Source organism: Ictalurus furcatus, chromosome 9, assembly GCF_023375685.1.
Source record: "Ictalurus furcatus strain D&B chromosome 9, Billie_1.0, whole genome shotgun sequence".
NCBI classification, from domain to species: Eukaryota; Metazoa; Chordata; class Actinopteri; order Siluriformes; family Ictaluridae; genus Ictalurus; species Ictalurus furcatus.
In genome coordinates, this window is record NC_071263.1 from 2,268,202 (window position 1) to 2,291,475 (window position 23,274).

Sequence of the window (23,274 nt, forward strand, 5' to 3'; positions counted from 1 at the left end):
AACAGCTGTGCGTCTCCGATGCAGGAGGACATGTGTCTCCTCGCGGCTCCTCGCGGCTCCTCACAGCTCAGATGCTTTTAACAACCGTATGAAGGTCAAATCTCAGACGTTCCTGAAGGTCATAATAATCTCACTCAGCTCTTCTGTCTCTCTGTTTTCGGAGGCTCTCGTTTGAAAGGCTCTTCCCTGAAGAGGTTTCCCGGAGCAATTTTAAAGATTAAAGGGAATTTTCTGTATTTCTGCTTCATAATACAAACCTCAGGGTTGGCTAGCATTTTATTTCATGCTTATTTAAAAAAAAAAAAAAAAGGAAATGGAAAAATACTACATGTAAAAGTGCACTCATTGCCTGCAGTGATGAGAAACACTGAAATCGAAATTAAGAGTAAATAAAACCGAAAAATTGAAATAAAAAAACGCCTTGCAGTTAAAAATGTTAAGTTTTACAGCTGAAACGATGTTGTTTGATGACCATTTTTTTTTTGTTGTTGAAGTCATACAATCCGTAATGAAATTGTAAAATGTAATATTAAATAATATATATATATATATATATATAAAAAAATCAAATTGATTAACAAGCTGAGTAACTAATAAGATAAAACAAAATAAAATACTTTTAATAATAATAATAATAATAATAATAGACTGAGTCATTTAATATGTACTGCCATTGTCACATTTTATTCTAAAATAAAATCGAATTTATTTGTCCGTTTTCTAATAAATATTTAGTGCGTTCACTCTTTTTATCTACTTTCTATACAGCACTGTTTCCAGCGAAAATATTTTTAAGGATTTGCTGCTTGACGTGCTTAAATTTAACTTCTTGAAATGTAAAAATTCAGAAATGAGCATGTTTATTTTCTGACGATGGATATATTTACTTGTTTGCTTGCTTGTTTATTTATTCATGTATTTATTTATTTATGCAAATATGGCAAATATGGTTCTGTTGGCAAGTTTTGCCTAAAAATATGTCTTAGAAACTGCTGCCTGACGTGCGTAAATTTAGCGTCTTTAAAATGTACATTTTGCGAATTCGATTTGTTCGTCTGTTTCAACGTGTCACTACTATCTTCTTGGCACGTGTTGACCGAAATGAATTTTTTTTTAGTTCAGAAACTGCCGCTTGATGTGCTTAAATTTAGCTTCTTGAAATTTAAATCGCTAAAAATTTATTTACATAAAAAAAAAATAAAAAAAAAAATGTGGCACTACTATTTTGTTGGAAAGTTTTGGCTCTCTCTCTCTCTCTCTCTCTCTTGCGCTATATATATATATATATATATATATATATATATATATGTATATAATATAAACCCTGAATAACAGCTGTTAGGAATGTACGTTTCTTTTAGTCTTTTAGCGAAACTATCATGCCTGTTAGAAAACCTAAATATTGTGTATTTATATTCACGTATCCATTGTTGCTTGTTGTACCTTTTTTTGTAACTGCTATTTGGCCAAAATGTCCGTTATGCCGCTAGAACAGTATGTAAATACTACATATTGATGTTAAAGGCGTTACGTGTCTATAATAACAACATCATCGAAGTAATACGAATAATATCCGAGTTGAACGCGTTCATATCTGCGTGTCCGGTCAGCGGAAAGTCCCTTAATCACTTATTTAGAGTGCGCTAGGGTAGTGTACATGCTTCACTGGGTGTGACCTCGCTGTCCAAGTACACAAAACTCATTATTTATCCTGAGAGAGAGAGAGAGAGAGAGAGAGTTTAATTTAGTCTGATCTCTTCAAGTTTCCTTTAAACGAGGCAGTTGGAAGGAAAAGCGTATCGATTCGACTTGCAGAGCGAGTGAAGTGTGGGTTTCCGGATGATATCCTGTGATGTCTGATCTCATGAACGTTCTGTTTGCGTTTCGTTATTAAGGCGCTTATTAAAAGACGTGCGGATCTTTCGGACCGGTCTTCATGATCAGTAAGTGTCCCGAGATGTATGTATTAATATATCAAGCGGTGACGCTAAATATTTAAATATTTAATCCGTCACCGTGTCCACAATGCCGCCATGTCGTCGCATATTTAATTTACCGGAATGAAGCTACACTATCCGTCTGCGTCCCACTCGATTAAATCCTCGGCGCGTCTCGCGTTTCTTTCCGATCGCGCCGTTTGACCTCGTCGTAATCAGGCTGACTCGGCAAACAGGTCTGGATCTGACGACGGCGAAATCGCAGGGAACTTGTCGAGGATAATCCGGCAAGGGAAAAGGCGGAGTCTGTTCTAACCAATGTCATGGATAGCTGAGAGGATGCTAAACTGCATGACATCGTAGGTATCGATGTAGAAACGTTCATTTTCATGGTTTCGTTACCGGACACGCACCAGCACTTAATGCGAGGCCCCCTGGTGGCTCGGAGGTCCGAAACGACCGCTCGATACCACTTCAAACTCGAAACGCTCCCGATCATCTCCATCAAGATTCAATCCTGCTACTCAGGATGCAAATGCAGACGTGGTTTATGGTCACTCGGGTTTTCCGTCGCAACCCCCCCCCTCTTTTTTTTTTTTTTTTTTTTTCTTTTTTCCCCAGATCAAGCTTTACAGGTTTGAGCGCGACACGAAGATCATCTAGAGCTTATCTGTATCTCTCAGCACAGATAGCGCTGTTCTTCCGCTCGACTAGATGGGATCAGAGCTACAGGGATAAGAGCATCGGCGTTCCACTCGGGCGACTCATTACTTTATGTTAATTTGTTGTCACGGCCAGGAGCAAGCCAAACAGACCCCACAGCCCTCCATCTGGCTGCACAATTTCAAGCCGAGATTGGAGGTGGCCGAGTGTGTGTGCGTGTAGTGGGGTGAAGAATAAGAGTGTCTTTTTAATGGTCTGGTGTGCATTTATTGACTGCTGAGAATTCCCTGAGATTGGGCAGCCTCTAAATTGCCTGCTCCCCGGGGTTATTGATGAAGTCACAATGTAAAGCAATAATTGCCTGGCAATGCTAGATGCAATTTCTATGAAAGCAAATTCCCCCCTCGACGTCCAAAAGGAGCGGGCGACCGAAGCGGCGCGCGGCACACCAGGCGTCTTTTCACCGCGTACGCACGTGACTGCGGAAGAAGAAAAGCTCCGTCTGCCAGCATTCCGTAGCGCAATCTGATGAGCTGATGTCACAGAAACGCATAAAAACGTCGCGAATAAATCCCATCCCCTCACACTGGAGACTCCTTCCGTAATAAACATCTCCTTACAGTAAACGTCAGCATATCCCATATTTTCCTTAAAGTACAGCACATTTCTAATATTCATTATTAGTCTTAGATTATGTGGCGCATCCACCGTTCGAGTCCTCGTGTAAGTCGTTACTATAGAAACGATAATTACGTGTGTTTGCAGGTGTATGTTGTTTTACCGTTTAAACGAGTCGTAGCAGCGCCTCTCGCCGAGGTGTGATAGCAGGGACACATTAGAGGTCATTGATTAGCGCTTTTGCCTTAGGGCCAGCTTGCTATACGAGTAGGAAGTCAATGTAAAAGTTAAACTGAGCAGCTCGGGATGCAGTAGCAACACACCGTCCCGCGCTCGGAGATTATAAAACCGGCGGATGGACTTCTGGTTTTGTCTCAGGAATGACCCTGAAATTTGCTTCTTACCATGGAGCTAGAATTTGGCTTAATTATAACTCGTCCCCCTGATGAATCGAGTTAATTAGGGGTGTAAAGATTTACTAAATCAGTTTTTCGGTGATAGTGACAGGATTATTGTTGAACTTCTAGTGAAAGCGGCCACTGTATACGCGCTAGTAAAGGAGGTGTGGCCTCTGTGTCTATTAGTTACAGTGCAGGAGGTAGGTCCTGTTCCTATGTGTCTGTGTGTCCATGGTTCCAGTAAAGGAGAAGCGGCACCGGTCTCTGTGGTTTCAGAGGTGTGTCCTGTTTATTGCTTACAGTGAAGGAGGTGTGGCCTATTTATTAGTTTGTTATAGAGGTGTGGCCTATTTATTATTTACAGTTTACAAAGGTGTGGTCTTTTTGTTGGTTACAGTGAAGGACGTGTGGCCTATTTATAGGTTACAGTAAAGGAGGTGTGGCCTATTTATTGGTTACAGTTACAGAGGTGGGGTCTATTTAATGGTTACAGTGAAGGAAGTGTGGCCTATTAGTTACAGTGAAGGAGGTGTGGCCTTTTTATTAGTTACAGTGGCGGAAGTGTGACCTATTTACTTGTTACAATGAAGGAGGTGTGGCCTATTTATTGGTTCCAGTAAAGGAGGTGTGGCCTATTTATTGGTTCCAGTAAAAGGAGTGTTGCCTATTTATTAGTTACAGTGAAGGACGTGTGGCCTATTTATTGGTTACAGTTACAGAGGTGTGGCCTATTTATTGGTTACAGTTACAAAGGTGTGGCCTATTTGTTGGTTACAGTGAAGGAGGTGTGGCCTATTTGTCTGTGGTTACAGTAAAGGAGGTGCGGCCTATGTGTCGGTTACAGTTACAGGGGTGTGGTCTATTTAATGGTTACAGTGAAGGAAGTGTGGCCTATTTACTGGTTACAATGAAGGAGGTGTGGCCTATTTATTGGTTCCAGTAAAGGGGGTGTTGCCTATTTATTAGTTACAATGAAGGACGTGTGACCTATTTACTGGTTACAGTTACAGAGGTGTGGTCTATTTATTGGTTACAGTGAAGGGGGTGTGGCCTATTTGTCTGTGGTTACAATAAAGGAGGTGTGTGTAAAAAAGTTTAAAAAAAAACAAAAAAAAAAACCAACAACAGACCAAATGATCTCTGAAAGATTATCCTGTATTTTTGATATAAAGTACAAATGGGCTGCGGTACAGTGGTATGATAGACAGCAGCGTATGGTGATTATTTACGCTAATGATGAATAAGATGTTATGTATGTTGTGTGTGTGTATGTGTGTGTGTGTGTGTGTGTTATATGATGGCATGACTGTGGTTATTTTGTGCTCCGGAGAGGCCGGATAGTGTTAGAGTAACCTTTGCCTGCTCCTATTAGTGCTCTGGCAGCAGCGTGCTCAGAGGATGGCTCTACAAAGCTTTTTCAAAGGCCATCTAATGGCTTCTGCCTGCTGTGGAAATATGTCATTAATGCCTGTGTCGCTTATTAGGCTGGACAGACCTCGGGCATTGTGCCGCTCTGTGTGCGGATGAAAAGGATGGAGGTGGAGAGACGGAGGATGCGATGGAGAGGAGAAAACAGACGCGATGAGCGAATTCGGGAATTTATTTTATTTATAACGAAATAAATACGAAAGGAAGTAAAAAAGCATCGTGTGTTGAGTTTCCTATACTACGTCATAACCATGATGGTACGCGACAATGGCGTAATCAATCATATCACGATACGTTTTTCTTTTTAGGATTTATATGCATTCGTTTTTTTCGTCACAAGCTGATTGGATGCCACCGATTTTGATCTTAAAATCAGTCTCTCCAGGATTTAGCGATTTTGCGATCGTAGAAAAGAACGTAAAATCGAGCAAACTCCACAATATTCGGAGGGGCTCGCAAATTAGCTTGGAGTTTCTTGTAAGTCTTATTTCACCCTCGGGGCTTTCTGTCTTCTCTTCTGTCTCATCCTGGTCACCTTCACGAGCTTCCTCAGATGAAATTAATCATGTGGAAGATAATCATGCGCTCAGAAGTCTCCTCTCGCGTCCCCTCGTCCCGCTGCCCCGCTTTTCCGTCCTTCCTGCAGCGACGTCCTTGCCTTTATCGCTTCCTCCTCCATGTTCAGTTCAGCGTGTCTGTTACGTAAACGCTGCACTCGGAGACGTCACGGGTCGTGTTTGCGACGGGAATTTCACCCAGAGTGCGCGTGACGTGATACTCCGTCATACGTGATAGGAGGTGCCTCGTGGTGCTTCTGCGCCGATTCCGTCCTCCACGTCGACCTCGTACAGTACCTTGCACATTTGTCCAACATTTACCATTTAAAAAAAAAAGTGCTGGAAACATTAATTCATGAGATTTGTGGGAATTAGCCATTTTTTAAAAGCTGCTCTGCTGCCCCTAGTGGAGGAACTGTGCGTAACACTTTGACCCCAAGATGGAGAATTTGTTTGGCAGGATTAAAAAAGGGATCATACTTTATTTTCTTTCCTTTTCCTCCCACACACACAGAGCCTTGGGTGGAGTGGAGCTTCTGCAGCCAGGCTTGAGAGATGAGAGATCATTACTGTTATTAGCGCCTCGCTCCTCTCTCATTAGCTCAGCCTTCCTCCTCAACCGCATAAAGCCTGTTTGGGCCACATGTTTTCTATCCGCCGAAATGAAAAGTGTCATCTCATCTTCCCTCATAATTATCCGCCATCCGTCACATCCTGTCGGCGCACACGTGCGGCGAGAAACCGGGTTCTCGTGAGCACCGAGCGGTGGCAGAACGCCCAAAAAAAGGGAGGATTAGGATTAAATCCTGGCGCTCTACTATACATCGTGTTCGGATTGGTCATAAAGTTTCAAATCGAACATGTTAATGGATTATACAGGAGGCTTTATTTTGTTTGTGATTATAACCATGGAGTCATTTAGAGCTTGTAAACTCTTAAAATCGCAATAAATTGGACGCTTTTCCGTTCAAAAATATGTATCAACCCTTCTCAGGCCACAATCTCATTTCTTACAAGTTGTTGTTTCCTGACAGGATGCATTTTGCTCCTAAACGAGTAACAGGGTACGAGAAAAATTTCAGTGAGTCAAATCATTTGACTCGGCTCACCGGTAAGAGTCGATTCTTTCGGCTCCTGAATGACTCACCGATTTGTTTTTGTTTTTTAAATCTCTAAACGGACCAATTTTGCAGTATTATGATGAGTGATCGGTCTTTTTGCATTACTGTGGTCAGTGCAGCTGCAAATCCCAGGTTTTTATAATATTAACGCTCTAATACTTTATTGTTTCTATGGTAACAGCTCATTCACAGGGACTTGTGATGGACGCGCCACATAATCTAAGGTTAATAATAAACGGATGTTGCCATTTAACAGCGAAAAATGTATAATCATCGATTACGGTTATCATTCTACAACATTAAATGTAACAGTAAACGGATAAAAAAAAAAAGTGTGACGTGCCATTTAAAAAAAGTTTCCTACGTTTAATAAAGTAATTGTCGGCAAGTTGCTGTGGAGTAAGAGGAGTGAGACAGTTCAGGACACCTCATGTATTTGAGTCTCAACATTCACCTAAATGAGTCGACTCAAAGAACCGACTCCTTTGTGAACGACTCGTCGTCACGGCAGGCCGACGTTTCCGTATCGACACGATCTGCAGCAGTTCTGGTGTCTGTCTCACGTCACAACGATATTTCGACGCTACATGACGTGCGTCATGATATTTAGGTTTGAGAGCAAACTGCGAGCAATACAGTAATACCTGTTCGCTGAAATGAGTTATTTAACGTCTCCAAAAAATGTTCAAAATGTATTTAAAATTTTTTAAAAATTAAAAAAAAAAAAAAATTAACAATGAAAAAGAAATACAGACTCGTTAATAGGGTTATGAGGTCATTCTTTTGATGTTAGGGATTTTTTTTCCACATAATGTAGATCTATTCTCCTGATTAGTTGACGATGACTAGTTAGTATACGGACCAGGACGTACACACACACACACACACACACACACACACACACACACACACACACACAAATATATATCTATCACTCCCACACACACACTCCAGGCTGTTTGAGCATAATTAGCTATGTGAGGTCTTTGTGGTTTGAGTGATGATTTGAATGAGGAGCGTTTGAATCACAAAGGGAACGCCTTTTGTCGGGGTGAGGGGTTAACAGAGCTCATTTCACGCCACTTTATTCGCTCGGGTCCCAGAGGGACGTCCCTGTGTGAACGCCATCAACTCCACCAGCTGGCACCGACCGGCGTCTCAGACCCGCACCGACATCCCCGAGTCCCATTCAATCACAATTTAGGACAAATGAGACCACTGTGTGAGAGACACATGAGAGAGAGAGAGATGTTTGGGAATTTCACAGATTGTGTGTGTGTGTGTGTGTGTGTGTGTGTGTGTGTGTGTGTGTGTGTGTGTGTGTGAAGGTCCACAGACGCTCGGCTGAGAGGCTCAGAGACCTGTGCTGTGCGAACCGAGGCACGTTCATTAAGGTGGGGCAGCATCTCGGTGCTCTGGACTACCTCCTGCCCGAGGAGTACACCAGCACTCTGAAGATCCTCCACAGCCGAGCTCCGTCCAGCACCATGCAGGAGATCCAGCAGGTCATCAGAGAAGATCTGGGCAAAGAGGTCAGCTTCTCCATTACTGCAGACTGACACTGCTCTGACATCTCAGTGTTCAAAAAAAAAAAAACCCCAGCAAAAACAAACAACCAGAATATCATAAATAAATAACAATTCTAAATTTTATATATATATAAATTGTATTTTAAAATTCTAATATAGTGTAATTAGAAACTGTTGAGAAGCGTGTGTGCAAATCATGTTTCTATTATATTTACATATATTCTATTCTATTCTATTCTATATAAACATGTTTATTTCCATTTTAAAGTAGAATAAAAAAGTAAAAAAAAAATTTAATTATTACATCCATTTAAATTAAAAGATTAATAAAAATTATTTAAGTGCAGAGTTTTTACTGATCACCCTGAAATTCCAATATATTATTATTATTATTTTTATTAATAATAACAACACTAATAATAACAATAATAATAACACAACAAAGCAACAGTAATAATAATAATAATAATAACAATAATAATAATAAATAAATATTATTATAATTGCTTATACTGTATAATAACAGTAATTACTACAGTGATGATAAAAATTAGTCATTAATATTTTACAAGATTCAGTGATACACTGCTTTAATTGTTGTTTTATTTTTTTTTATCATAATAATGTTATAATTAAAACATTTTAGTATCTTAATACAAAAAAATCTAAATGGTACAAATATAATAACGCTATAATAAGTAATAAAAACAATTACTGTAATAAAATAGTAAGAAATATAGGTCATCATTGTTATGATGATAAAAATCGAAGTTATTTTAATGCTGTATGATAATAATAATAATAATAATAATAGTAGTAGTAGTAATAATAATAATAATAATAGCAGCAGCAATAGCAAATATAACATAATATACTTACATATTATAAAAGCTACTAATTGTTAATATAAAAACTGTTAAATATAAAAATTTGAATGAAATATAAATTAATATTATACTCAATGAAAAATAAAACAGTTTTACATTGTCGCATGCTAAATTTCCAGCTGCTTTAAAGGTATTTTTCATACAGTAGCTTATATCTTATCACATGACAGAACATCTTTCTTTCTTTTTTTTTTTTTTAAACTTCTATTTTCCAAATTTCTATCATCGTGACCGCACATCTCTGCTCTATATGTGACGTGCGACGTCTGTCGTGGATCGTCACGGTTCACGCTGTGGTAAACGGCGGGAAATCAGAAATGGCGGGAAAAAACGTCCTCTTCCGGCAGCCATTTTGTTTTTGTTTGCGGGTGCCCCTGTGTGAGAGGGCTCTGCCGCCAGAATGTTTTGACACGCTTTTAAACTTTATTTGGTTGAGGTAATTGTTTTGTTGCGAGGATATCGCTCTCTCTCTCTCTCTCTCTCTCTCTCTCTCTCTCTCTCACTCTCTCTCTCTCTCACTCTCTCACACACACACACACACACACACACACACACATTTCATGTAGATGTCACTTGCACCTTGTACTTTTCCAGTTTCCTTCAAACGGCCTTGAAGGACACACACTCGGTCGTTAAAGCGCGTTCGCGCCTCCCGCGACCTTGACACGTCTTCTTTCTGGCGTCTCACTGAGATGATCACGTCTTTGTGCTTTTATTATTGTAATTATTAGCTCTAATAGATCGCTCTTTTTCCGCTTCCCTTCCCTCCTCCCATGTCTTTTTTGTCACACACACACACACACACACACACACACAGTGCCTTTCTGGCTGCAGCATTACGTAATCGCAGCCCGGTCACAACTGGTTTCTGGAGGTTTTGGAGTGTTTTTCTTTTTTTTTCTTTTTCCCATCCTTTTTTTCTTTCTTTTTTTTTCACTGAGAGTGTGTGCTATGTAAGGAAAGGCATTTTCAGCCGCTCGGCATTGTGGGTCGGGAGGAGAGCGGGCGATGGACCCATCACGGCTCGTTGAGCTCGTCTCAGCCTGAGAATAATCTGTCTGTCTGAGTGCCACAATAAAAGTCTCTCCTCTTCCTGATTTTTAAAAATTCCATCTTCTCCTTATTGACGTCTTGTAAACACGACAAATCCTTGTTTTTTTTTTTTTTAAATATTATATTTTGCTGGTGTTAAACAGACTGAAAATCATTATTCATGTTGAAAACAGCCTCCACAGGGGGCATCGTTGCTGCCACAGCTTTGGGTTGGGGGGGAAAAAAAAGAAAAGGCACCCCACTCAAAGGTAACCTCCAGCATCTTCCTCCATGCTTATGTATGAGCAGTGGCATGACCACACACGAACACAAGCTGCTGCTGTGTCCTGGATCCATTTAGATAAGGAATTATTGATATCGCAGGAATATTTTGCAGGAGCCAAAAAAAAAAAAAAAAGTCGTCTCGGGTTCAGGATTTTCCACTCCCTCACTTCCCTTCACTCGATTTTAAAGCCGTGGATATCGTTTCCGTCAGACCTTCAGCCGAAATAGTAACGTCAGCCTGCTCGGAGTTTAGCTGTCTGAGAGTAATGACTGTTCTGAACAAGAAGAATAAATAAGAAAAAGAGCCAGAGCAGGAATATAATAAGAGAAACACGAACGTGAAAAAAAAAAAAAAAAAAACGGCAATAAAAATAGCAATTTTAGCAAAAAAAAAAAAAAAAAAAATTAAAGTAGCGGAAATAACAAAAATTGCAATTACAACGGTAATAAAAGAAGAAGAACAACAACATAGCAAAATTTGCAATGAAATATTATAGTAATGCTAAGAAAAAAATCCACGTGCAAAACTACAAATAAAAACATTAAATAAAAGCGAAAAAATGATAAGAAATACAACAAGATGCAAGAAATACAACAAGGTGATATAATAAATATATATATATGAAGGACAAACAACAAGAAGACAAAGATGAAAAGAATCGACTGTCCATCACCACCACAACAACAACAACAACAATAATGGGGAAAATAAGAATTTGGTCAAATCTAGACGATCTAGACGTTTTCAGCCTCTCAACTACATTTACATTTCTCCTCCTTGTGAAGAACAGCTCGATTCTTTGAAATTCTTTGAACCTCTTTAACGGCAGAAGTTTCTTGAAGCGGTTCCTCAGACAGTACTGTGCTGCGCGTAATTAAAACCATCTCGTTTAGCGTGCTTGTTAAGTGAAGCGCTCTTTTGCACACTCGCGCTGTTGACTTTGCGGTGTATTTTTAGCAGCTCCATTGTGACGAACGTTTCCGAGGCAGCAATTTGCCGTGCGAAGGAGAAAGCAAGCGGCGCCGGACTGATTATATATTTTCCCCGTGCTTATGGAGCGCATTGTCTTCGTTCCAAGATCAGAGCAGCAATTACAGCCGCAGATTTTTATCACTCAGCGGAGGCATAAAGCTTTACGGCTTTTTATAGATTCCTCCGGAACGTCCTGACGTTACGCGGCACGCGCGGACACGGCTCGGACTTTCATCTGTCGCGCGTCAGAGCCGATCGGGTATTTTCTCCAGATCGCGTTTTGAATTTCCTGTCCGTAGCCGCGCCCACTTTCCCACTTTTTGCTTAGCATGTGACTCTCCGTTGAGTCGTTTTCAGAGTCGACATCACGTCTCGAAGCGTTTTGTTCCTCTTACACGACGGCGATTTACGAATCGCGATTTTTTCATCGATAAAAGAAACGGCGCTAAAGAACGACGAATAATGGTACTTTTTTTTTTTTAATCCGTTTGTAGTTACTTTTAATGTAAATTGCTAAATCGATTCCGAAGCACGTCGGGTGTTGTGCTAGCAGCAGCGTAACCGGAAACTAATTACGGAGGATGAACGTTCCACGACATTTAAATGTAGCTATAAATGGATAAAAAGTATCATGTATTGGAAAAGAATCAACTGCGGCGTGGTAACGGTAACTCCGTTTCATCACCCCGTCGATTCTTTCCCTCTCACGACGCTGAAAGTATTTTGATAGTGTTTAAAATGTTCCCGTGAGACATTTCGGTGACTTTGCAGAGCACAGCGAGGTGTGTAATGACAGAACGCTCGGTGTTCAGTCAGCGTAGCTGAGCTAACACTCCATCCGAGCAGGTGGATCAGACCTTAACACTCACTTAACCTTCTGGGAAGAACCCATCAGTCACTTCCTTAACCTCCATCTTTGTTTTTTTGGGGTTTTTTTTTTCTTTCTTCCGAGTGTAAAAAAATAAAAAACTCGCCCCGAGTTCTTCGGTCACGGCGTCCTTGAGAGAAGAGGAAGAGGAGGAGTTTCAGGGAGCATTTTTGTTCTTTATAGTGAGTGAAATAAAGGCTTATTTTCATAATGCTGTGCAACCCCGGTGGATGGAAGGCGTGTTCCCGGGGTGCAAAGTCATCACGCCTCGTCATCCGTGCCGTCATTTACACCGCGTTATTCCATGCGTGCATCTTAAACCGGGATGCGATCCCCTGTGAGGTCCTCGCTCGAGACTTTCTGCTCGTATAAAGCAAAGCTGCATTAGTGCAGAGCAGCAAACAACAGATGGCAGACGAGCTTCAGCCTCCGATCCTCGAGTCTCTGCCTGGTTATATAACGGAGACGTGCGGGAGACAGGGGCGTGTCCGCGGGAAGCTTCTTCCCTCGCCGATGCCGCATTTTCAATTACGCTGCAGCCAGCTGAGCATGTAAATGTGCATGATTTCTCTAATGATGCGCAGGACGTGTGGATTCATACGGGGCGTTTACTTCAGCGGGCCACCACCAGAGCTTTGGCAGCTCACTTTCAGGGCAGACCGATGCATTAAGTCTGCTGGCAGCTGTGATTAATCTCTCCTCTTTCTCTCACACTGTCTCTTTCTTCATCTCTCAGAGGCGGATCCGTCTCCCCGCGCACGTGGCGCGTTACAGTAGCGCTTTCCGAAGCACGTCCGGCGATATTTTAACGTTAATGGTAATAAATCCTTTAATATTTCTTTACAGGAACATCTCGACAACTCCGTGAAACAAATAGTAAAGGTTCTATAAATGGACTGTACATGAATACGCAAGTCTTGTCTTCCTGACATTCCTAGTAGCTAGCCGGCTAATCAGCTAAGCAGGAACGGACTCGTTTCGTCAACGTTCCACAACGTTAAACGTAACTTTTTAAACGGTTAAAAATGACACGTTCTTTAATCAATTACAGTTCGTAATCCCTGCCGCGATCGTTGAGGAATAAAACTCTTCTGTTATTGGACAATAATCAACTACAGAGTGGTAAAAGTAACTCTACTTCACACCCAGTCACGCCACATCACACTATCATCGATTTATTTTATTCCCCCCACCCCAAGTAACCGCTCTCGTTACAGTGGCACGTGTAAAAGGGTGGGATATATTAGGCAGTAAGTAAACAAGCAGGTCTCAAAGTTAACATGTTGGAAGCAGGAAAAATGGGCAAGCGTAAGGATCTGAGCGACTTTGACAAGGGCCAGATTGTGATGTCTAGACGTCTGGGTCGGAGCATCTCCAATACGGAAGGTCTTGTGGGGTGTTCCCGGTATGCAGTGGTTAGTACCTACCAAACGTGGTACAAGGAAGGACAACCGGTGACCCGGCGACAGGGTCGTGGGCGCCCAAGGCTCGCCGATGCGTGTTGGGAGCGAAGGCTAGCCCGTCTGGTCCGATCTCACAGAAGAGCTACCGTAACAGAAACGGCTGAAGAAGTTAATCCTGGCTCTGATAGAAAGGTGTTTCTTGGATAAAACTATATATAAAGCAGGCCAGAAGATCAGTTACATTTGTTCTCGTTCGAACGAGACAGACGTGTAGCTTACTTACTTACTTTAACAGAGCAAAGAAGCATAGAGATATAGGAAACTTCAGCATTTAGTGACGGCATATGTAGTGAGAGATGACTTTCCAATCTGTGTGCTCAGCTCACAGCTCACAGAAAACGCCACAACGCTGCACTGTGCAATATGCTGCTCAACAGGAGCGAAGCCAATTCCATAAGGCTTTGCTTCTCCACGTGGAACATCGACTCAAGTCTTAGCCTTTTTTTTTTTTTCATCACAGTACAAGTTCGAATATATACATGGCAGGTTATGAAGACGGTTGTGGGTGTCATTTCAAAATCACACCCATGGTAGACAGAACTGCGAAGTGAAGTTGCCGTTGTTGGGACGGAATTGATTTGTCCACGATTGAGCAAACAGAGCAGTGTAGTGTGCAGATTTGGCCATGACGTTTTAAGTTGTTTGTCTCGGACTCGTACTAGGACAAACTCTAAACGAACCCACGATACGTTACGTGGTATACTTTTCCCACATTTAAAAAAAAAAAAAACGTACGAAAAACCGGCGATTTAAAAAGCTTCATTTATAAAGTTTCACCAGAAATCAGAAAATTGAGACCAGTGAATTAAAACAAGTAGCAACTTTCACCAGTTGAACATAAATTCAAGCATAAATCAGGTTATAAAGTTTGTCTTTAACCTTAAGTTGAGTGTAACTTGTGTAAAACTAGTGCTGTGTAGAAACTGTTGTGCGACACACCCGTAACTAGTAGCGATCGTAGATCAGAAGCTTGTGGCTGGAACGGTACTATACCATATAGACTGCACTGGAGCTACAAGGCTAATGTAGCTAACGAGGACTGGAAGCTTCAAACGTACTTCCTAATTAGGCCCAAATTTGACCCGATGGTGGCGCTAGAGCGTTGGCAGCACATGGCCCAAATTTGGCCAGAATGTTCCTTAGACCCGCCTCAACCGGTGTGCCGAATTTCACAACGTTTTACCAGACGGTTCTATGAGCTGCCAGATACACCCTTATCCAGAAGAAGAAGAGGAAGAAAAGGTAGAATAACAATAGTTAAAATATTTAACGTATATAGTTTAGACGTAGCGTTTACGTCTTACGTTTGACCTTTCGTTACAGCGAGACTGGAGGCACCAGAAAACAATGCCTCACTGAAGGGCGAGGACGCAGGACGTGAAAGTCGAATTTGCTTCTGGTAGCGGTTACCCCTTGCTTTGACTTTATCTAGGTGACTTTGATGAGTAAATTTGAAAGCCTTGGTCAGGTGAGCCTATAGAAAAGAAATGGGCGGGACTTAGGCCTCATTGGTCTTTACAAAATGGAGGTGCTGCTAGTAGCAATCAAGCCTGACCTCATTGTTTTCTTTTTGTTTCTTGGAACAAAATCAGCAGAAAGCTCTCTTGGTGATCGACACGTGCTAGGATTTTTGGTTGGATTTTTTGTTTTTCTTTCTGTGTGCTAGGGTTTTTTCGTTCGCTGAAATGTTGCCACCGTGCTACTTTAGTAAAATTAGCTCCAATTTGATGTTCATCTGTGTACGATCGGTGCTTTTAGACCGACGGCTGTTGATTTTACCACGTGTCCGCGCGTGTTCATACGTTTTATAGCGCGATGATTTACAATCCAGACACATTAGTCTAATGCAGTAATTCAGCTAGGGAAGCTCACTGAGGTAACTCATCACACAGGGCATCTCCGATCCTGTCCCCCTGTGCACTTAATGTTCAGGCGGCGAAAAACGAACAGCTCGGACACAATCGGAAAAGATTATACCGCTAATGGTACGCTCAAATACGTTATTTACACGTGCCTCACGTGCCTTTTAAAAGGTATTTTTCACTTTTCTGGCGTCCACTGGTTCTGGTTGTGGTTCTGGTCTGAATGGCAGGGTTTTAAACATGCTTGATGTTTGGTTAAGCATTTTGAGAATGCTCTGAGAAAACAAAACAAAAAAGAGAGAGAAAAATCACTCCGTAGTTCCACTACGGTATATATACCATATAAAAGACTAAATTCTTGTTTTTCCGGTAATCTCTCGTCAGAAGGCTTTTGTAAACCTCTGAATGTTTCTCATGTTTGAATGTATAAAAAATAACATGTCATTTATTGTTTCTCTCAGAAATATGCTGCATCACGGGGGAGGGGGATTTTTTTTTTTTTCTTCTTGGAAAATCTTAGGTAAAAAAATGTATTCGTATTGAGAAAATACTGGAATTTTTACGTTTTACGTTACAAATTCTTTACAAACTGGACATTTTGTACAAACTTTACATCTTACAAATGAAAGTCCCTAATATTATGGTAATGTTATTTTATTTTCATCTTCATGGAGTAAAATTATTGGATTTATTTATAGCTAATTCTTTTTTGTCTTATGTTATTAAGTTTCTATATATTTAAAAAAAAAAAAAACATTTGACAGCTGACACAATTTTGCTTCAAGTTAAGGCATTTATTTGCTTAAATTCGATGGTCCACCCCCCTTGCATGATCTAACAAAATTGACTACATTTCGAGAAGTTTGCACATCCAATTTCAAGTTATTAATGGTCACTTTAAAAAGGGATCACGGCTTTTATGTAGCTTTTACATGTTGGTATGATGTCCGTGTTACTACAATAAATCAAGTTAGCGCACGTACGGATTTCTTTTAAATGAGTTTAACATAAACCTGCCGTTATGTACCTGTTTAAACTCGGATATCGTACTTCAGTGGAAATCCTATCCTTAATGTGATGCAATGCATGAATGATTTTTTGGTTTGTGAAAGGGGGGGGAAAAAAAGAAAAAGTGTTTTTATATTTGCTGTATGAAATTAGGTTTTAAATTACGTTAGAAGCGGTACGAAGCAGAGGTGCCAACATTTACGGTTTAGCCGTAGCATTTAAAATTTTGACCTCTTGCTACAGAGATACGTTACACCTGAGAACTCGGCTTTTCTCTTTTTTTAAAAAAAAAAAAAATAATAATCTGTCTCGTATTCCTGCTTCGAAATACTTGTTAAGCGGGATTACCATTTAACTCCGCCTCTTCTGATGTTCCGATAACAGCCGAAATCTTAAATCGGAAAGTCTTTTGAAGTCTTCTTGATTTTTTTTACTAATTGTGACGAGGAAGTTGCTGGTCCAACTTTCCACACGCTGACATTTGGAAAATCAAAGTGGAAACCATTTGGCAGGGGTTGATAAAGAAAGGGGGAAAAAAAAGAGTCTGTGTTGTGGCTTTGTGATACACAGAGATGGGACGGAGGTTTTTCCAAATGGTGATAAAAATGAATAAAGAGTTGGCGCGCTAGTTCAAAAGATGATAAATACCATTTGGGTTTCTCTTCTATAGCTCGATAAGAGATTAGAACATTAGCATAAACACGCCGAATTTCTCCCTCATATCCCCTGCAGCAGAATGTTATCTCTCCATCTCTTCAGCACGAATATCCGCTCCATTAACAAGCTATTCATCCACTGTATATATATTGGCACCGCGCTGAATAGGAGCGTAGCACGGCTAAAAGTGATTGCTCTTCTTCTCTGTGTGAATGCGAGCGCGCCGAATGAAGTCAAAATTTATTGAGAGCCATGTACCATCGCCGCAGTCCCGTACAGAGCGCTGATCAGATCAATGCCTGGATTAGGACGTTTTCTCCGAAACTCAGCTATCCATTTTTGATTCCGTGTAAAAAAAAAAAAAAAAAACCCGGCCTTTATTTTAACAAAGAAATCCTTTACGCTGTGGATTGCATCACTTCCTACGATTAATAATGTCACTGAACGGTCCTTTAAAACAGGCACGTTATAAAAAACAAAATAAAATTAAAAAAAAAAGCGTGATGAATACTGTATCTTCTTCCGTAATGTACCCCCACTGCATCGGGGATTATTTTCATGGAACTGCATGCCACATTGTGTTATTCCTTAAACAATGCGGTACTTTGAAGAGTCCATGTTTTGACTTTTTCCCATCATTAGAGGGCCAAGCACGGAAGGTACGTAGGCACCCTATTGTTATTCTACCTTTTTCTTCTTATTATTATTCTTCTCGATTAGGGTGTATCAGGCAACCCATAAAACCGCCTGGCAAAAAGTTGTGAAATTCGGCACACCGATTGGGAAGGATCTAAGGAACATTCTAGCCAAATTTGGGCCGAGTGCTGCCAACGCTCTAGCGCCACCGTCGGGTCAAATTTAAGCCTAGTTCGGAAGTACGTTTGAAGCTTGCTGTCCTCGTTAGCAACGTTAGCCTTGTAGCTCCGGTGCAGAAATAAGGAAACAAACCTCATGCACTGAAGACATCTTTGCTGATTGATTCTGTTGCCTTTTTTTTGTAATGTTGTGTGTCCTTTCTTCACCTTCTCTGAAATGTATAGTAAAAAGAAAAGCACGATTGATTCACCGCAAATGCATAATCAAACAGCACTCCAGGCTGTGTGTGTTCCTAACCAGCGTCCCGATGATGCGGAAAATGAAGTCAGGTGACGTGAAAAAGGCCGCCGGAGTCAGAATCTCTTCCCTCTTTTATTTATTTATTTAATTTATTTTTTTTTATCACAGCTTGCTAAGTGAATGCAGCCTTAAATGCGGCGTGCTTATTTCACACACTGAAAAGAATGTGTTTAATCTTTAAAGTGTGAATCGTTTTTATTTTATTTATTTATTTTTTTATTTTTTATACCCACTCTGTGATTACAAGCAGCCCAGCTGTTCCTACTTCCTTATTCATACGGTGAATTTCCGTGACTTGTTTTACGGTTTCTCGTAGCCCGGTTTAGATTATAAACAAACCCGCGTCGTTGTCGCTCAGCTGACACTTCCCCGCTCTGCATGCAGAGGTCGGAATATTTTCTGCATCCCCTCCGTCGACGTGCCGCTGCTTTTCATTCCTGCTCGCTAATCTGATCCGATGCTCGGCGGGAGAGAGGCGACCGGCACAAGATGCTCCTCTTGAGCTGAGTTAAAAAGCGAATTATTCACCCTGAGGACTCGGATGGTGATCGATGAAGTCCCGCTGGTACCCTGTGTGGAAATGCACGCCATTAATCTGTTTGTTTCAGAAATGCAAAACTGCAGAAACGCAGACTCGGTGTCGGAGACTTGATTGCACTCGAGGCTCCATAAATCCACTGCGTTCCTACGAGACGTACCCCATCTCATGCCACTTCAATTTCTCGACGTTTTATAGGTTGGAAAGTGTTTGTGGTGGCACGGCAAGGCGACGTCCAAGTCTTTTTAAAGTAAAGCAATCAAAGCGAAAAGAATTGCGCGTGAAAAGTGATCAGACTTATCGGAAGTTCCGAATACATGCTGGTAAAATTAGGGTGGTGGTATATAAGGAACGAAATGCACGGGGTTCTGCCGTTACAGGACAATCATCAACAACGTGGTCATGTGATGAAGTCCACGATTTTCCTATAACACCACGTCCCAAAGTGTTTGATTCCTTTTTATACCACAGTACATTCATAGACAATTTTCAAAGTTTGACTTGTTGAAGAATTAAACATTCAGCCTGAATCCTTTGTAGATATTTTTTACTGTCGTTAGTTGGCGTTCTCACTTGTTATAGCAGCTATAAAGAGCTGTTCACTCACCAGCATCTCTTCAAGTTAAAAAAAACAAACAAACAAACTGCAAACTCCTGTCCTGAAGATTCCGGAAAAACGTAGTTACAGCTTTAGCTAAAAACATCTTGGGTAGTTTAAAGAGTCGAAAGTTTGTGCCCTCATCCTTTCTGACATGTTCATCCACCAACCGTACAGATGTAGTGATGCACCAAAAAGTTTTACAACAAATATATGATGTCGAGCAGGAGACTGTTTGGGTAGAGTTGTAGCATCCTGAATCGTAGTTTAAGAAAATATCAGTCATACCTTGTAGCTTGTAAAAAAAAAAAAAAACCTTTCCTTTATTATTATTATTATTATTATTATTATTATTATTACTATTATTAATTTTCTGTCCTCTTTCAGACGAAATAATGTAACGGAACTTGTTTCTCCTGCTACAATTCCTCTCGACCGCCGTGTTTTCTTTCACGTTCACGCAAAACCACTTTTCGAGTTCGCCAAACCGCGAGTAGAACGCTTTGTACCGCGGCGAGGATGAATTCTCAATTCTGATCGGACAGAAGTTGTTGATTAACATTTTTATAGTAACAGCTCATTCGCAAGGACTTGTGCAGTGGACGCGCCACATGAACCGATTAAAAAAAAACAAAAAAAAAGCGTGTAATTGTTGACGTGTGAAATTTTCCGGTTTGAAATCGGAATCTTCTGGGATGTAAACTCCAGCGTCAGAGGTAAAGCTGTATGTTTTTCCGACACGGGAACTTCACATTCTTGGCAACGTGATAAGCTGTGTGTTTTCTTTAAAAAAAAAAAATGTCATCAATAACAGGTTTTTCTACGAAAGCGAAGGAATGTAAGGGATACCAGGAACATCTTATGACATCTTGTTGTTGTTGTTTATTAAATACAGAATAGTTAACATTGGAAAATTGCCTTGATATATAAGCAGCGGAACACAGTTACGGCTCAGCGTTTAGGAAGATATCTGCCGTACACTGTTGCTAAAACCTTTTATTACCCAAAACAGACAAAATTATTAATGCTATTAGCAATAAAACCAGTTGAATAATAGACGAATACATAATAAACCAAAGTAAATTGAAACATGCTACTATGTTGTTGTTGTTGTTTTTTTTAATTAGATGAATTAAACGTGCTTGTTTAATGTTTAACATCGAGGCAGAAATTCGGCGAGTAAAATCCCTCGGGTTAACGTACACGAACGCGTGTAATGAATAATCTACGTGCAGTGGTTAAGAAAACATCTGTTCACAAAAGGCAAGGACAGGGAAGCGTCGTAGATCTTGAGTGCACTCATATCTCATAAACTGAAGCTCTTTTTACCCCGACGCTTAATTCATTAATTACGAGTAGGACGCTGAGGCTGACGTTACGTCTGGAAGCAATGAGATCATTGGCCTCTAAAAGGTGTTCAACCAGACAGTCTACAATGACTTCATACGATTTCTGAGGAATTTTTCTCACAACCGATGGAATGTTTGTGTTTTTGTTTTTTTTGTTTTTTTCCTCGTTCGTACTGGACCTGTTCAAGCTGTTGTGCTTTTATTATGATTGATAAGAATGACCCTTTTGTACTGTCGTATGATAATTTGGCCTGGTATGCTTTCGAATATTAAAATTCATCTGTTAAAATCCCTCGTGTCACTAGGATGCAAAAATTTTACATATAAAATGATCACAAGCGACTACTTCGGGACATTTATTTATACGGCCGTGCTAAATAGCCTTCCAGCTTTGATGAACATTTAAGCCAAAAAAAAAAAAACACCCCCCAAAACCCCAAAATAAACACTACAGACACAAACGTTTAGTTATAACTGTCAGTTCAATAGTTTTCGGTATTTTTCGTTATCTATAACGTTTTTGCATCCAAAAAATGAAAACAATTTCTTGGTCGTTTTCCGGAAGAAATCGAATAGGAATGATTAAATATGAAATGCTAAAAAATATAGACACTTCCTTAGACAATTTGCTGAAAGTCGAATTGTTTCTTAGACAAACAAACAAACAAACAAATAAATAAAAAATTCAGAATTTTTTTATGTTGAGATTCTTCTTTTTCTTTTGTTATAATGATTAAAAAGGGATTTGAACAGTGTTCGACATGGGCGAAAGTCATTTTCCCCAAGAAATCAGCGATCTCTGTATGATTGATCGAAAACTATGATTATATACCATGAAAGTCTTGGAGAATTTATTATTATTTTTATTTAAAAAAATTTTTTTTTGGTATTTGATTTTAGAAAAAAAAAAAAGAAGAAGAAGAATTACAAACCCCACGTTTGTCCTGAACTCTGATCTCTCTAGTTACCATGCGGGAGTCCACACGAGAGGCGGAACCCGTGTTCGGATTTTCAAGCATGATTACAGCACGTTTTAATTACAGCTCGGTGACAACGTTAGCGGATTGAACCCCCACCACCGCTATTACACTGTCGCTAGCGGCACGGCTAAAGAACATAGTCCGTTGCTTCTGATTGCACGTTACCTCACACGCCTTTTGTGTTGGGCTAGTTACAGAACTCCTTATTATCCAGCAAACAATCCGTTCCCTGGCCACTTTCCGACAACAGCCACCGTCATCATCCCTCATGAATGCACGCCGAGATCAAACGCGGATCTTCTGGAAATGTAAACGAGGACGATGTTCCGAGGTCGAGCGCTGGAACGGACGCTCTCGTTGAATTAGCATTTCCACCTTGGCTTTCAGCAGACCCCGTTCGCTTCATCGAAGTAAATTCTTGCCAAACGTGGTCTCCAGTTTATACTTCCTGACGTGTGAGGATGCGAAAGCAAACAAACCTTTTTCAATCCCGAATGCTCCAAATGAAAACATCGGTATTTGGCTACTTTTGTCACCTCGGCATTTATTTTTATCACGTTTTGTAATGACTTTCCGTGAGACCCCTCGCTCTGATGGATGTGCTATCGAACGCCGGGTCTAAGAGCTACTTAGAGCTTCCTATTAAAGCCTCGCCGTTTTTCCGCCGTGGAGCCGAGCTTCCACGTCTCGTGCGCCAGAGAGACGATTCCCTTCGAGATCTCGGCGTTCACTGTCTTCTTCACTCTTTTGCTAAATTATTAGCATTAAAAAGAGTTTGTGTACCGACGCTGTCCTCCGGGAACGATTGAAATACAGATGAGGAAAAAGGAGGAACACGACAAGCGACGCTAACGTAAAACTGGATCAGAGACGTTTCTTTTACATACTTTTACTCGTCTTTGACAGGACCTGTACGATATATTGCATACTATATTACCTGTGATTAGCAGCTGTACTACTGTCAGATCTACTGACAGTGAATCAACGTCTTCTGACCAATCAGAACTGAGAATTCAGCAGCGCTGTGGTGTAAGAAACCTAGCGTTAATACATAACCTAAGCCAGATTACACTGTATGTATCGTGTGTTTAAAGACAATACACTGGTGGAATTTATCATTCAAAAAAACAAACAGTGACATTACAACCCGAGTGCTTTAAAAGCAGCTTTTGTTACCCGCATCAGTTTCATTAGAAATCTGATTACCATCTGACTCACGTAGACCCGCTTATCAAATTACTTAAGTGCGTGTAAATGTCCGTATTCAAATCTGATCAAATCCGATTTTTGTTGTTGTTGCAGATCAGATATCGGCTTATTTCTTACGTTGTTTGGAAGAGTATCGATAACGCCTTGAGACAGTCTGCCTCGTCGTCCAGAGTCATGGCTGCGGGAACCGCTAACACG

The 23,274-nt window shown here is 40.6% G+C and overlaps 1 protein-coding gene across 3 annotated transcripts in view; it reads left to right on the forward strand.

Moving 5' to 3' along the window:
• Positions 1 to 23,274, forward strand: part of adck1 (aarF domain containing kinase 1) — a 95,792-nt gene that overhangs the window by 19,428 nt on the left and 53,090 nt on the right. For all 3 annotated transcript variants that reach the window (XR_008386794.1, XM_053633155.1, XM_053633156.1), the window contains exon 4: positions 8,051 to 8,254. Coding sequence is in view for 2 of the 3 variants with exons in the window: in XM_053633155.1 (XP_053489130.1) it covers positions 8,051 to 8,254 (204 nt within the window). In the remaining variant the exon portion in view is untranslated. The remainder of the gene's footprint in view (positions 1 to 8,050; positions 8,255 to 23,274) is intronic.